The sequence below is a fragment of the Dermacentor albipictus genome, chromosome 9, assembly GCF_038994185.2.
Source record: "Dermacentor albipictus isolate Rhodes 1998 colony chromosome 9, USDA_Dalb.pri_finalv2, whole genome shotgun sequence".
NCBI lineage: Eukaryota > Metazoa > Arthropoda > Arachnida > Ixodida > Ixodidae > Dermacentor > Dermacentor albipictus.
The window spans coordinates 102,581,772-102,596,574 of NC_091829.1; the positions used below are offsets into that span (position 1 = coordinate 102,581,772).

At 45.3% G+C, this 14,803-nt stretch overlaps 1 protein-coding gene across 6 annotated transcripts in view; it reads left to right on the forward strand.

Annotated features, from left to right (window-relative positions):
• Positions 1 to 14,803, forward strand: part of LOC139049594 (phospholipid-transporting ATPase ABCA3-like) — a 259,493-nt gene that overhangs the window by 154,396 nt on the left and 90,294 nt on the right. For 5 of the 6 annotated variants that reach the window (XM_070525163.1, XM_070525159.1, XM_070525164.1 and 2 more), the window contains 2 exons: positions 4,796 to 5,226; positions 9,776 to 9,901. In XM_070525163.1, the coding sequence (XP_070381264.1) occupies positions 4,796 to 5,226; positions 9,776 to 9,901 (557 nt within the window). The remainder of the gene's footprint in view (positions 1 to 4,795; positions 5,227 to 9,775; positions 9,902 to 14,803) is intronic. The other variant, XM_070525161.1, reaches the window with a different exon arrangement.

The window sequence follows — 14,803 nt, forward strand, 5'->3', positions numbered from 1 at the left end:
CACGTTAACATTTGCAATTTATTTCCGCTTAGAACAGTTTGCATTGTCTCTTTTCTCATACTTCGAGATGAATACATTTGCCACACTTTCAGTAGAATGCACATGAATGGGGGCGTACTGATCAGGTTACTTATCAACTAAAACATGTTACGATCTCTTAGGTGTGTTAATAAGGGTAGAACAAATGCAATGTCCACTGAATTATTTGAATAATCTGTGCGTTATCTACTAAGAAAAGACCACCAAATTGATAATCTGGCTCTTTTTTCTTTTGTACAGCGCATATAGTATGCAGTCTGTCCAAGACGACGGCACTACATGCAACAGTAATGAAAACCGGAACACTTATTGCGCACGACATGGGCTTCATACCGTGCACGACTGGCACAATGCGAATCTGCGCCAGCAGCTGCCTAGAGATTAAGAGCGCGTAAACTGCATAAAGCCGAAGCATCGAAAGGCGCTTAACGCTTTTCATATAGCTCGAAAGATAACTTCTGCTGCTAAACTGTTTAAAAAAGAGACAAAAAACAAATCTTCCAACTACCGTCAAACGCAATGCCTTCAGTCTGAAACGTGTAAAGGTGCTTCCCGGAGCGACTAATTTATTGTGCTCCAATTTTTTCGGCTAAGTTGCGAAGCTGCGAGTGACTCAGCTTATCGCAGCTTTCATGCTCCAAAAGCGTTTGTGGTTGCATATAAATAGATTGGGTTAATCTAGAGATTTTCGCTTGACATTTCTTCAAGTCTCATGTTTTGCTTGCGGTAACTTCCCAAAATTATTTAGATTGGTTGCCAGAAACCTTAAAAATACTGCTACTTTTAAACAATGCGAAAACGGCAGTGCATACACTGCTGATGCATGCCCCGCAAACACGGCCTTTCATCCGAGTACGTTAGCAGTTATTTAACTATACGTGTCTGTCAGAACATTCTTGATGCTAACACAATTTCGAGATGTATACGTAAAGCGTGTCACGAGAATTTCACTGCACATGCGGCGCAGCATTCATCGCGGCCGGATCAAGCGCCACGAAATGAGATCTACCACACTGGCTGCCCAACATACACAATCCGCTTAGTGGTAGCTCAATATCAAGTTAAAACATGGTGTAGCTTCCTTCTTTACGCACCTAAACTATTATGCGAAAATCAACAAGCCCGAGCGATCGCTCGCCGTAAAACATTCCGTATAGTAGAAGCGAGAACAAGAGCGCGTTATGAAACCATGTCAACGACAAACCGACACTATACCCGAGTCGCCTGTGCTACATGCAGCCGCTTCGCGCTACGAAATGCGCTCACATAATCATGAGCTATTGACGCAAAACATCTTTGCTAAAGCTTACCGTTCAGTGTAGTTGACGTGTGATGCCACAAAGATGACACGCATACACAGACACCAACGTTCAGGCGGACACCGCACACCGGTACAAGCGTTTACGTTCCCGGCGCACTCGTTGATATGGCGCACCGCCGCGCATGCGCAAGATCTCCGAGCATGCGCAGGAGCTCCGCGCGCGAGGGCGCGCGCGCTCGGAGGAGTGTGAGCGCCTTTTCCTCCTTCATTTTTTTTCTCGCTCTCTCTGCGCGCCATGCGCGCCGGAACGGGTGGCTTATTCATCTTTATCACCATTATTCATCTTTTTTCGTGGACGAAGGAAATGCGCTGGCAGGTTGTATGACAAACGCTGTGGGCTATCGTATGAGACTGGAACGCTAACTTGAATGCGCTGTTTGTAAAAGCCATTACAGGGCCCTTCAAACGTTTCAGACGCATTGCCAGCGTCGAGTAGTAATACAGCGTACTTGTAGCATATCTTCCAGCGTACCACCAAATGTGATGCCCGCACGTATGTTAGTGCTAATTTTCTGTTCCGGTGATAGGTCAAAGCAATCAGTATAGCATTGAGGTACTCATATGCGTGGCTGCCCAGGCATACCGCCGGCGAAATACTGGGTGTGCTCTGATAATTTGGCACCTATTTTAAGTGAATGAGAAACTTTGATGGGCTTATAGTGCAGGATATCAATCAACAAAAAACCGCCCGATGTCAGTGACGCAGCCGAGGTATGAAGAAAATGTGAAAAGTATCCGAGAATCGGACGACACACAACGCGAACACCACATGCGCGACATCGGTTCATCGCACATTCACAAAGTCCGCGTTGTCAGCTACAAACATTACCAGTGTCCTTGCTGTTAGCTCGATGCCTGTTTGGAATCCACTTGTAGCTGAAGCTGGCGTTCATAACAACTATTATAACAATTGGATCGGCGTTTTGCTTTCTTTATTCTACTGCCGCAAAAGTGATGCGACAACTGTGAAGACTGTCTTGGGATTGCCGAGACCGACCACGTAGATCATATCATGTGGTCAACAAATGCGGAGGTATACACTATGTGTATACTAATGTCTACAAATAGGCTCTACAGCAATCTCAGCAGTATACAACTTCAGTGGCTTATATCAAACGCAGCTACGTATTATCCACCGGTACCTGCGCTTGGTTACAGCGTACACGGGTTGGGCCCAGATTAACGACGTTTGTCTATTGTTAATCTATAGACATGCAATACCACGACAACTCAAAGGCAGACCAGGTGGTGAATTCACCACCTGGTCTGCCGGCTTTCGCGACTTATTCACCACCTTTGCCACATCATCACCATCTGACCTTCACCAGCTGGTCTCGCGAAGTGTACGTCCGGGAAGCAGCCAGGTTTAGGGCCTTCGGGTGCCTGGAAGACCTTTGTGACTCGGACGTTGCCTGTTCCGCCGCGATCCTCGTTCGGTGCAGCTGCACCGAATGACGACTAGCAGTCTGCACGGTTTGCCCGCCGCGCCGGGGTTGCACGCGGTGCCGGTCGCGCATGAACCAGTGCCATATCATCGCCTTCGCAGAGGGCGGGGAGTATGGGAACTCGGCATTACATATTATCGACTTTCTTTATAGACTCTCTATATTAGACAGTTAATAATAATAGTCGGCTAAGGTTTCTATTTCTTTTTCTCTCCTGGTGTATTGAATATCTGTATGACAGAGTATGGACAAAAATAAATAGAGACTGTATCGGCTTTCGTCTATAGGTAGTCCATATAGAGGGGAAGCAGACAAAAAGAAACAAGCACTTTACGGATTTTTTTTCTATAGACCGTCTATAGACTGCGCGTAGACAAAAAGAAAGAAAAACCTTATAGACTTTCGTCTATAGAAAGTCTATAGACAGAGTATATGGACAAAAATAGACAGAGACATGTACCCACTTTCGTCTATAGGTAGTCCATAGAGGGGAAGTAGACAGAAAAGAAACAAACACCTTATCGACTTTTTTCTATAGACCGTCCATAATCTACGAGTAGACGAAAACAAATAGAAACCTTATCGACTTTCGTCTATAGAAAGTCTATCGACAAAGTATACCCGCCGTGGTTGCTCAGTGGCTATGGTGTTAGGCTGCTGAGCACGAGGTCGCGGGATCGAATCCCGGCCACGGCGGCCGCATTTCGATGGGGGCGAAATGCGAAAACACCGGTGTACTTAGATTTAGGTGCACGTTAAAGAACCCCAGGTGGTCGAAATTTCCGGAATCCTCCACTACGGCGTGCCTCATAATCAGAAAGTGGTTTTGGCACGTAAAACCCCATAATTTAATTTATTTTATAGAAAAAGTATGGACAAAAATAGATAGAGACCGTAATCCATTTTCGTCTATAGGCAGTCCATAGAGGGGAAGGATACAATAAAGAAACCAACTCCTTATCGACTTTTTCTATAAACTGTCTATAGACTGCGAGTAGACAAAAGAAATAGAAACCTTATCGACTTTCGTCTATAGAAAGTCTATAGACAAAGTATGGACAAAAATAGATAGAAGCTGTATCGACTTTCGTCTATAGGTAGTCCATAGAGGGGAAGTAGGCAAAAAAGAGCAAACACCTTATCGACTTTTTTCTATAGACCGTCTATAGACTGCGTATCGACAAAAAGAAATAGAAACTTTATCGACTTTCGTCTATAGACAGTCTACAGACTTTGTATCAACAAAAGTCCAAATCTATAGAAAGGAAAGGTCGTCTATAAGAAGTCTATAGACTTTCTATAGACAGTCTAAAGTCATTTTTGTAAGGGTTTGCTGGAAGTTGATAGAATGGCGCTGGACATCTCTAACAACCCTTAGTTCGTGCAATCAGCAGAAACGCACCTCGAGAGCTATGCTTTTGCTAAGCGCATGCGCGCATGCACCGAAAACAATTGCGGAAGCGAAAGTGTACAATGCAGAGGCAACCTTTTCTATACCACATGCAGGGACGTACCCAGGATTTCCTTTCGGGGGGGGGGGGGAGGGGGCGTTATTTCTTCCCGCAATTCGTTCCACGTGCATACAGAGAAGCTGACCACAAACCAAATCTCTTTCTCGGTCGGTGGATCAGCCTAACGAAGAAGGTTGAACTAAAGAAAGAACAACGATGCGCGTGACCTTTGAATAAACGCTGACAACTCAGTGCCTCTCGAAATAATCGCGCGGGCACCGAATTAATGCGGAAACTGGGCTTCACATTTCAGGAGACGCCGATAACTACAGCCATCGAAAAGGACTGAAGAAAGCAGTAAAATGTTGACCTGTGAATAGCTGTCATCTCTCAACATTGATTTGGCGTTGCTTTATGCATGTGTGTGAGAAGTGGTCGCGTGGGCGGGAAGGGGGAGGGGGTATGTCTCTTAATTTCGGGGGGCGCGGGGCCCCCGCCCTTCTTTGGTTACGTGCCTGACCACACATCTGAACACGCAGTCCGCGCAGCATACGAATGATGGCCAACCCTACGAGCGCCGTCACACTTCTCGTCGTGGTCAACCTGGTGGACACGGGTCGGCTGCGAGCTCTGACGGCGGAGCCGACGGCGCTGATCGACGTCACCATCGCTTACCTGCCATCGGACGATCGGTATAGGTTTGTGGCCGTTGTTGTCTCACGCTTCCTCGCTTGGCTAGAGTGGATAATATTCTTCGCCCTCACCTACTCGTTGGCCTTCGCCGCGTACTCCTCGTTTCCGGTGGCCGAGCGGCTGAGCGGAGCCCGAGACGTGCAGCTCATGACGGGAATCTCGGGGGCCGAGTTCATCTTCGCCCACTTTGTCTTCGACTTCCTCCACCACGCCCTGTTCAGCTTGCTGTGGTGCGCCATCCACTACGCTTTCCACTCCTACCCGTTGCGCTCGGCCGGTACGTTCTGTGCGCTCTTTACGGACTTTTTTCGGGACGTCCATGTCGCGCCTGTGGTTGCGCGCAGTCATTCACCCTGCTCACTCTCCTGAATAGTTACAAGTACTGTTGACATTCTAAAAAATAACTAGAGCTGAAATACGGCAACAGAATGTGCAAGGTATCTAAACTTTCTCATTGGTTGATATTTGTGTTCAGTCCTTGAATGCATATCTGTGCCTATCTAGGTTTTCGACGTTGATTTCCTTCCTGCACCTTTTATTACTGCCGCCTCGTAGAGGGGGTGGGGAGGGGGCTGTGGGCCTCTGTCAAGCTGCCGTTTGTTCGTGCAGCCTTTACCTGCAGCCTCCTCCATCCTTTTTGATTGGAAATTAAATTATTATTATTATTATTATTATTATTATTATTATTATTATTATAACATTAAAGCAGCTATGGTGAAATTAACCTCCAGAACATTTTTTACAATACTTCTTTAACTTCCTTTGTTTTAAGCAGAATAACCAATTAATTGTTATCCTGCTCTTTTCCATTTTTTGCTGTTGCTTTTATTTCTCTATTCTACATGTCTCATCAATTAATGTATTTGCTTTTTCGTCATGTGCAGCATATCGATAGGCATGGTCCTGCAAGCCAACTGAGGCTTAGACCGGCCTATTTATGTTGCTTTGCATGTTTGAGGGCAATATACGGAATTATTATTATTAGTATTATTATTATTATTATTATTATTATTATTATTAATATTATTATTATTATTAATTATATTATTATTGGGGCTCGTGAAAGTGCATCTTTTCCAAAGATCTACTTCAATGATAACTTGACCAAAGTTAACCGTGATCTCTTCTGGAAAGCGAGAACGAAGGCAAAAGAGGAGGGTTATCAGTTTTGTTGGACGAAAGGAGGCAAGATCTTCGCGAAAAAAATGAAACAGCGTCTCTTGTTTGAATTGGTAAACAAGCAGACCTGGAAAACATTGCTTAGCCAACATGCCTTTTTCTTTCAGTGAACTACGAGACTTCAGTTCATTTAAAACAGAATTTCTGTGCAGCTCTGATGAAGGATTTTGCCATTATGAGCGTTAATATTCGAAGTCTGCGTAAATACTGGGACGAATTTAGATGTCAGGCTGAATCGGCAGCTAACTTTGTAGACGCATTTGTGATTACAGAAATCAATGTTTCCCAGGCTTGTCTTGATAGGTTTACATTACAGGGCTTTTCCGCACATTTTGTCACACGAAGCGGGCGTGTTGGGGGGGGGGGCATTGCTCTCTATGTAAACGACAACTGTGAAGTTTCTTCTATTGATGCATCTTTTGTACATGCCGAATCTATGATGGTCAAAGTTTTTAAAAGGTCATTTTCTGTCCATATCTTATCGATATATCGACCACCCTCATGCAGCCTGTCACGTTTTCTTGTTGAGCTTAAAGAAGCTCTGCGGCAGTGGAGCTCAGTGGACCAATTTTGCTTGATCGGAGACTTGAATATCAATAGTTTATGCCCCGAAAAAGTGACTGTTTGTGATTATTTATCGACGTTGTCCGCTTATGGTCTGGAATGTACAATTGCAGCTCCTACTAGAGCGGAATTAGTTAATAATAGCCTAGTGCAATCTTGTTTAGATCACATAGCGGTCAGAGCTCCCTGCTGTTCATTTAGGTCATGTACTATTCTACAACGCATGGCGGACCACTATTTCGTAGCATCTCGTCTAGTTCTACCAGACGCGTCTAGAACGTTATCGGTGGAAACTGGATCTGGGCAGCGTAAATGCCTTGTCCCTACTGTTATTCAATCCAAGCTTGATAACCTTGTCGTTTCGTTTGACTGGTCATCCTTAGCCAATGAAGATTCTTCGGCCAAAGTATATGAAAGGTTCTGCATGCAAATGAAAAATTTTGAATTGCGTTGCACACGGCTGATAGCTAAGCCGATAAGGAAGGGTCACTGCTGGATGAACACGGAAATTCTTGCTTCCATTTCGTATCGAGACAACTTGTGGAAACGCTGCAAAAGAAATCCCAGAAACCAAAGACTGCGATTAGAATACAAGTCGGCAATAAATAGAGTTATTGCTCTTCTGCGTGGCGCCAAACGCCGTTACTTTCTTTATAAATTCCAATAATCTTCAAATATTGTAAGCAAAACTTGGTCTTCGGTAAATCATCTCAGAGGAGTGAGTTCCAATAGCCGTTCTATTTTCGGTGTTTTTCAACAACCTCCCACAGAAGTGGTTGATGCTTTCAACAGGCACTTTGTTAAAGCGTCCCAAAGGGCCTTCTCTCCATGTACAAGCACTTCACCGTTAGGGCATTCCGTATCTGCGTCGGCTTTTCTTCCGAAAATTTTGAAGGGTGATCTGGAGGCAATTATTTTCAGTTTCCGTCCTAACAAGCCCACTGGATATGATGGAATTTCTTTACACACCATCAGGAGGAATTTCAATGCGCTGTCAGATATTATCCTTCATATACTGAATGGTTTTTTGGAAGGCGACGAAATTCCAGAATGCCTAAAAACTGCAGTTATTGTACCACTACAAAAGTCAGGGAAGAAAGATAGTATTGAAAACTATCGGCCAATTTCAATGTTGCCGATTATTGCTCAGGTCTTAGAAAAATTTGTTTTCCACACTATGTCTTCTTTTCTTAACAAATTTTCTATCCTGACCAATCGACAGTTTGGCTTTGTTTTAGGGCGTGGTACTGTGGCACTGCTTGAGGAATTTTCAGATGAACTGTTTTCGGCATTTGATCAGAATCTTTTCACATGTGCGCTATTTTTAGATGTAGCGAAAGCCTTTGACACCCTGAATCATCAAATCTTGTTAAGTAAACTGCATTTTTGGGGATTTCGTGGGCCTTTTTACAAAGTTCTCGAAAATTATTTGAGCAACAGATTTCAGATGGTCTCTACCGATGATAAGGGCATATTTAGGTCTAAGCTGTCGGTAAAAGCTGGAGTTCCTCAGGGGTCCATTTTGTCGCCATTGTTGTTTAATATCTTTGTTAACGACTTCCCTTTGGCAATTTCGAAATGTTCAGCATTCCAGTATGCTGACGACACTGTATTATTAGCGAAACACCTTTCTTATAAAACATCCACTGAAATGTTGCAAAATGACGTGCACAAGGCAATGCTTTGGTTCTCTAATAATGGAATTGTTGTAAATGCCCAAAAAACAAAACTTGTTTGTTTTCGCTCCCCGCTTAAGACTACTGTTATTACCTTGCCTCTCTACTTGCATGAGTCAGACTGTGTTCATTGTAAATGCGCACCTATTCCATACGTGGATTGTGTGAAATATCTCGGAATCTATTTCGATAGTAATTTATCGTGGCAACATCACTTATCACTTATTTGTTCCAAACAGAGGTCAGTAGCCTGGCTGTTATTTATTATCAAAAGTATTGCATACTTGTCTGTAAAAAAGATCATAGCACAGGCACTAGGTTACAGTGTGTTAAGGTATGGCATTACAGTCTTTGGCTTTTGCTCGGATCGTTGGAGATGCAGGGTTGACAGGATTATAAAAAACATTCTTAATAACGTTGCGTACAATTCCCCAATAGTAACATCTACAAACATCTTCCGTGAATTTGGCCTACCAAACTTCCATTGATTACTTATAGAAACAGTTGTCGTTAAACATTTCTGGAATTCCAATTTCAAACAAAAACGTGCCGCCGCAAGGGAGCTTAGAAAAGGGAGCTTAGAAAACATGTTCGTTATGTAGTTCCGCGTTTAGCCACAAGGTATGGCGCGGCCAGACGCTGTGCTTATGTGCCTGACATGTTTAACAAATTACCAGAAGAGATATTTAACGCGACATCAAAAATAACGCTCAAACACATCTTAAAGCAGCTAGAGTAAAATTACCCTCTTGTACATTGTTGTTTCTCTTTTTTTGTATCGCAACATTTACCTCTCTTCAATTTTCGTTATATGTAGATAACCAAATGTTATCTTGTTCTTTCTAATTTTTTGCCTTTCATTTTTTTCTTTTTTTTCATCTCTCATCAATTTTTGTACATCTTTTGCCTTGTCTATCATATTCATTGGCACGGTCCTACAAGCCAACTAAGGCTTAGACCAGCCTGCTTGTGTTGTTTTGTATATTGTTTGGCAATAAACATTATTATTATTATTATTATTATTATTATTATTATTATTATTATTATTATTATTATTATTATTATTATTATTGCACAGAGCAAGTCGGTCCTTGGGGCTCCCCCCCATGGAGCCCCGATACCAACGCATGTCTAGCTGTAACATTTAACTGTAGAAAGCCCAACGTGTCTCATTATTAATTGCTACCTTGATTTTGACGCCTGGAAAATTTTGTTGAAATTGAGGTTAAGGAGAAAAATAAATTGAGTTGGTTCAGATTATTTCACTTCTACAGTGCCAAAAAGGTCACTGGCGCTGCGAAATGAGGTTGGTAAGCCGCAAAAGACTGATGGTGATGATGTGTGATGATTACGAGTTTTGTTTCGTATGCCCGTGCAAATATGTTGCATATTGTTTTCTTTCTATAGGCTTCTTCGTGCTCATTTTCTTGTCCGCTGGGCCTCTAGCAATCGCGTATGGCTACGTGACGGCGGATACCACACAGACCGCAGGCTCTGCAGTGGGTCGGATTTTTACTACCTTCTTCGTTGGAGGTAAGCAGCAACAGTATCTGCAGGTCGCTGGTGACATTTAACGACATATCCTCTGGAGCCCCTACACATTCTGATGAAGAAAGTTGTGGGTTAATTCTTTCAAGTGAATCCACATGTGCTTAAGCGCAGAAGGAAAGCAAGGAAGTGCGTTGCGGAAGCTGCTACGTGCCGTCAAAGCAAATTGAGACACGAACAGGAATAAAAAATAATTGGTCAGAACGCCGGCTGCGCGTCATGGCATGGCATTGCAATGTTATGCGCTCTATTTAAGGCTTCTAAGTATGCTGCAGTTGCAAATGAGCAGGATTGAAGCCTGCAGCAAGCTGCCGTTACAAATGCAAGCGCAAATTTGAAACCAGTTTCAACATGTTCGCGTTTGAATTTGTCTAATGGCACACGCGATTAATGCTCGGATTTGTTATTGCAACAGTGAAACCCCTCCAGCTGCTGCAGAGTTGTGTGACCAACACTCTAATCTAATTTACACCATTTGTGTAACCATTTACACCATTTACCATAGGCCATTTACATCATCACTGCACGATAGTGTAAATTGGTCTACGACTCAAGCCCTCATACCCATAACGGTTTAAGGGTGCGAGGTATAAAAGGATTCACACCCTTAAGCACGCTTAAGGCTGCAAACTAGCTTACACTGCAGATAACATGCAGCAAAACTGTGGATGAAAAAGACGGCATATTGCTAGTAAGAAGTCAAAGAAATCTACATTGTCGTTATTAAAATTAATATACAATGCCTAGTCCAATCAGTGTTTCATTTTTTATATTCAAGGTCGAAATTCCAAGACTTCATTGTAGAACACACTAAAAGTTTCAATCGTTGAAGGCACGCTTTTTGTTGGGCGGCTTTCCTTTGCCAACAAAAGCGTACGAAATATTTCAGTAAAGCTGCCCCTTTGTTCCGCTTGCATGCCAGCGCAGAACGCTCTTTCTTTAAATTGTGGCGCAATAGCTTGGATTACCTGAACTTGATTGCGGGGACGTACAACACGTGTCCTTCCCAGTAGTCTTTTTCTGTGCAGTGTATAATAAAAGTGCCTTATATTTGTTAAGAAATCTCTATAGATTGCGTTAGCGTTGTGCTGCAAACATACGAAGGGGCGCTTTATGAACCTTCATCTCTCTCTCTCTCTCTCTCTCTCTCTCTCTCTATATATATATATATATATATATATATATTTAGTGTGATCATTATTCATACGCTTCATATTCTCACCTGTACATACTCATCATCACCGTTTTGGGGCCTGGTGGTGGGGCTCGGTCTCGGGAGAATAAAGAAGAGACTGGCTGCCTAAACCTCGTCTCACAAGTGGTGGAGTGTGCTGTCCGGTCCCTTCGCCCTCTCGCCACCGGTCTCTCTCCAGCTTCACCTACGCTACATCCCTGGAGCTCCGCTCGGGTCGCCGCCTCTACCAACTGCACTCGACCATGTCGCAAGACCAGCAGACCAGTACCTCGACATCCACCTTGCCGACTCCTGCGGGAACCCCTTCTTGGACAGTCACCACCCCTCAGAAGGATCCACCGGTATTTGCTGGGCTTCCAGGTGACGACGTTGAAGACTGGTTGGAGCTATACGAGCGTGTGAGTGACTTTAACCACTGGAACGAATCAGCAAAACTTGCTCACGTCGCCTTCTACCTAACCGGAGTTGCGAAAAAATGGTTTGACAATCACGAGCTCGATTTGGTCAACTGGAGCATCTTTAAACACCAGCTACGCCAGATTTTCGCGAACTCGTCTGTCCGCTCCGATATCGCTAAGAAGAAGCTTGCTGAGCGTGTACAGCACTCAGGCGAGTCCTACACTTCGTACATAGAGGACATCCTCGCCCTCTGCCGCCGCGTGAACGCCTCGATGGCAGACAGTGACCGTGTACGCCACCTGCTCAAGGGTATTGGGACTGCGGCAATCAATGCTCTTGTAGTGCTGAATCCCACTACCGTCGCCGACATCATCAGTACGTGTCAGCGTCTCGATGACCTTGATATGCTCCGCTTAAACCCTGACACATCTTATTTCAAGGCGTCCAACGACAGCGAGCTACGTGCTTTGATTCGCTCCATCATCCGTGAGGAACTGCATGCCCAAGCTTCGTCACACCCTCCTGAGGTCCATCTGACGCCTCCTGGTGGCGGCCTACGCCATATTGTGAGGGAAGAGCTAGCTGCCGTGACCTGCCCACAAATGACGAGCCCGCACCCTATGCATACGCCAACGTACGCTCAGGTTGCCTCTATAGCGCCCCCCCCCCCCAGCAGCCACCACAACAGGCACCTGCACCGCACATGTCCCTGAATCCTATCACTGCAAGACCATCGCCTGTTCCGTCTTATAACGCATGGAGCCCACCTCCACCGGTTTGTTACTACTGCGGCATCCGTGGCCACATTTCCAGGTTTTGCCGACGCCGTCAGCAAGATGAAAGACGTGGCTATGACGGCTTTGAAAGAGATCAGTTTTCTGGCCCTGTACCACGACGTCGGCGTTCTGACTACGTTTATTATCCACCACGTTCCCCATCTCCACAGGACTTCAACACTGCCAGTTCATCGCGTTTCCCGCGTCGTCGCTCTCCATCACCCATGCGGCGCTCTTCTTCCCCTCTACGACCGGCTACTTCGTCCTCCGATCACCGCCCCGAAAACTAAATGGTGCAGCTTCAGGAGGGAAAGCTGCATCTTTTGGACAACGTGAAACGCCTCCGGAGCGCCCGTCAAATGTACTTTTGGTGTTTGTTGAAGGTGTCCGAATCGAAGCCTTGGTTGACACAGGTGCATCGCTTTCCGTTATTAGTGCTGACTTGTGTTCTCGATTGCGAAAAGTGAAGACGCCGTATAATGGCCCTCCCCTTCGTTGCGCTAATGCAGTTATTGTTCAGCCCTCCAGTGTTTGCACCGCGCGAGTTTTCATTGATGGCATCCTCCACCACATTCAGTTCGTCGTGCTGTCTTCGTGCACTTACGCGATGATTTTGGGATGGGACTTCCTGTCCTCCGCCTCAGCTTTAATCTCTTGCCGTCACCGAACTATTCATATGACAGACACTGCATCTTCGTCCTCTGTCAATGATCACAGCCTGCGTTTTGTCACGTCTACCGACTGTTTCGTTCCTGCGGGCAATGGGCATATTCTGACGCTGACTTCCGACACTATTATTAATGGTGATGTGTTTCTTGCACCGAGTGGTTACTGCATTTCTGGTGGGCTTAGCCTTACTCCTAGCCTCGTACGGTTTCAGGACGGTAGAGCCTCAGTCGCTGTTCATAACCCTACTTCTTCGCCAGTTGTGCTCTCCCAGGGCTCTACTGTGACATGCTTTACTGACACCGAACCTCTTTCGCTGGTACCGCTTCACACCGAAGCACCACCTCTGTCTACCACAACTGATTATATCACTGCTGCCGCTGCTTTAACGGCCGCGATGAATCCCGATTTGACCACTGCGCAGAAAGAAGACCTTCTGGCACTCCTGCACAAACACAGAGGCTTATTTGACGTCCACTCCAAGCTTCTGGGGCGCACTTCCGTCGCAGTACATCGCATCGAAACCGAAGGCAGTTCGGTTGTACGCCGCCGCCCGTATCGCGTGTCTTCCGCAGAACGGAAAATCATTGCGGATAACGTTGATGACATGCTCAAAAGAGACATCATTCGGCCATCCTCCAGTTCTTGGTCGTCTCCTGTCGTGCTGGTTCGCAAGAAAGACGGCTCCGTACGATTCTGCGTCGATTATCGAGCCTTTAATAAGATCACGCGCAAAGACGTATATCCGATGCCAAGAATTGACGATGCCATTGACTCCCTCCAGGGTGCAGAATATTTCTCTAATCTAGACCTCCGATCCGGATACTGGCAAATCCCCATGCACGAAGCGGACAAGGACAAGACAGCCTTTGCAACGCCAGACGGACTTTACGATGTAAAGTACGATGTAAGACGGACTTTACGATGTTATGTAATGCCCCTGCAACATTTGAACGCATGATCGACACAGTTTTACGTGGCCTTAAGTGGAAGACCTGTCTGTGCTATTTAGATGACATAGTTATTTTTTCTACAACTTTTAGTCAGCACCTTGAGCGCTTGGACAAAGTTTTCACTTGCATTTCCAACGCTGGACTACAACTCAACACAAAGAAATGCCACTTTGCCAGAAAGAACATCACATTATTGGGCCATCTTATCAGCAAAGATGGCGTTCGACCAGATCCCGAAAAGGTTGCTGCCGTGCTTCGCTTCCCTCGCCCTGAAAATCAAAAGCAATTAAGAAGTTTCTTAGGCCTGGCATCCTGCTTCCGCCGCTTCATCAGTCATTTTGCAGCCATGGCGTCGCCGCTACACAAGTTGCTCACGTCGGGCACTGCTTTCCCTTGGACAGATGAATGCGAACTTTCTTTCCAAGCCCTCAAGCAGACATTAACCAGCGACCCTGTCCTCTGTCACTTTGATGAGAACGCACCAACTTGCTTGCACACCGACGCTAGTGGCCATGGGATCGGTGCTGTACTTTTACAGCGTGATACCACCTCACGAGAGAGAGTTGTTGCCTATGCCAGTCGCGCACTAACACCTGCCGAAACGAATTACTCGATCACAGAACAGGAATGTCTCGCAGTAGTTTGGGCGATCCAAAAATTTCGACCATATCTTTACGGACGCCATTTCACGGTCATAACCGACCACCAAGCCTTATGCTGGTTGTCGTCAATCAAAAATTTGTCCGGACGACTTGGTCGCTGGGTGGTACGCTTACAAGAGTACGACTTTGACGTTGTCTATAAGTCTGGGAAAAAGCATCAAGATGCCGACGCTCTCTCTCGCTGCCCGCTGCCATTATTAGCTTCGAGTACATCTCTCCATTGCTCGCCACTTGAT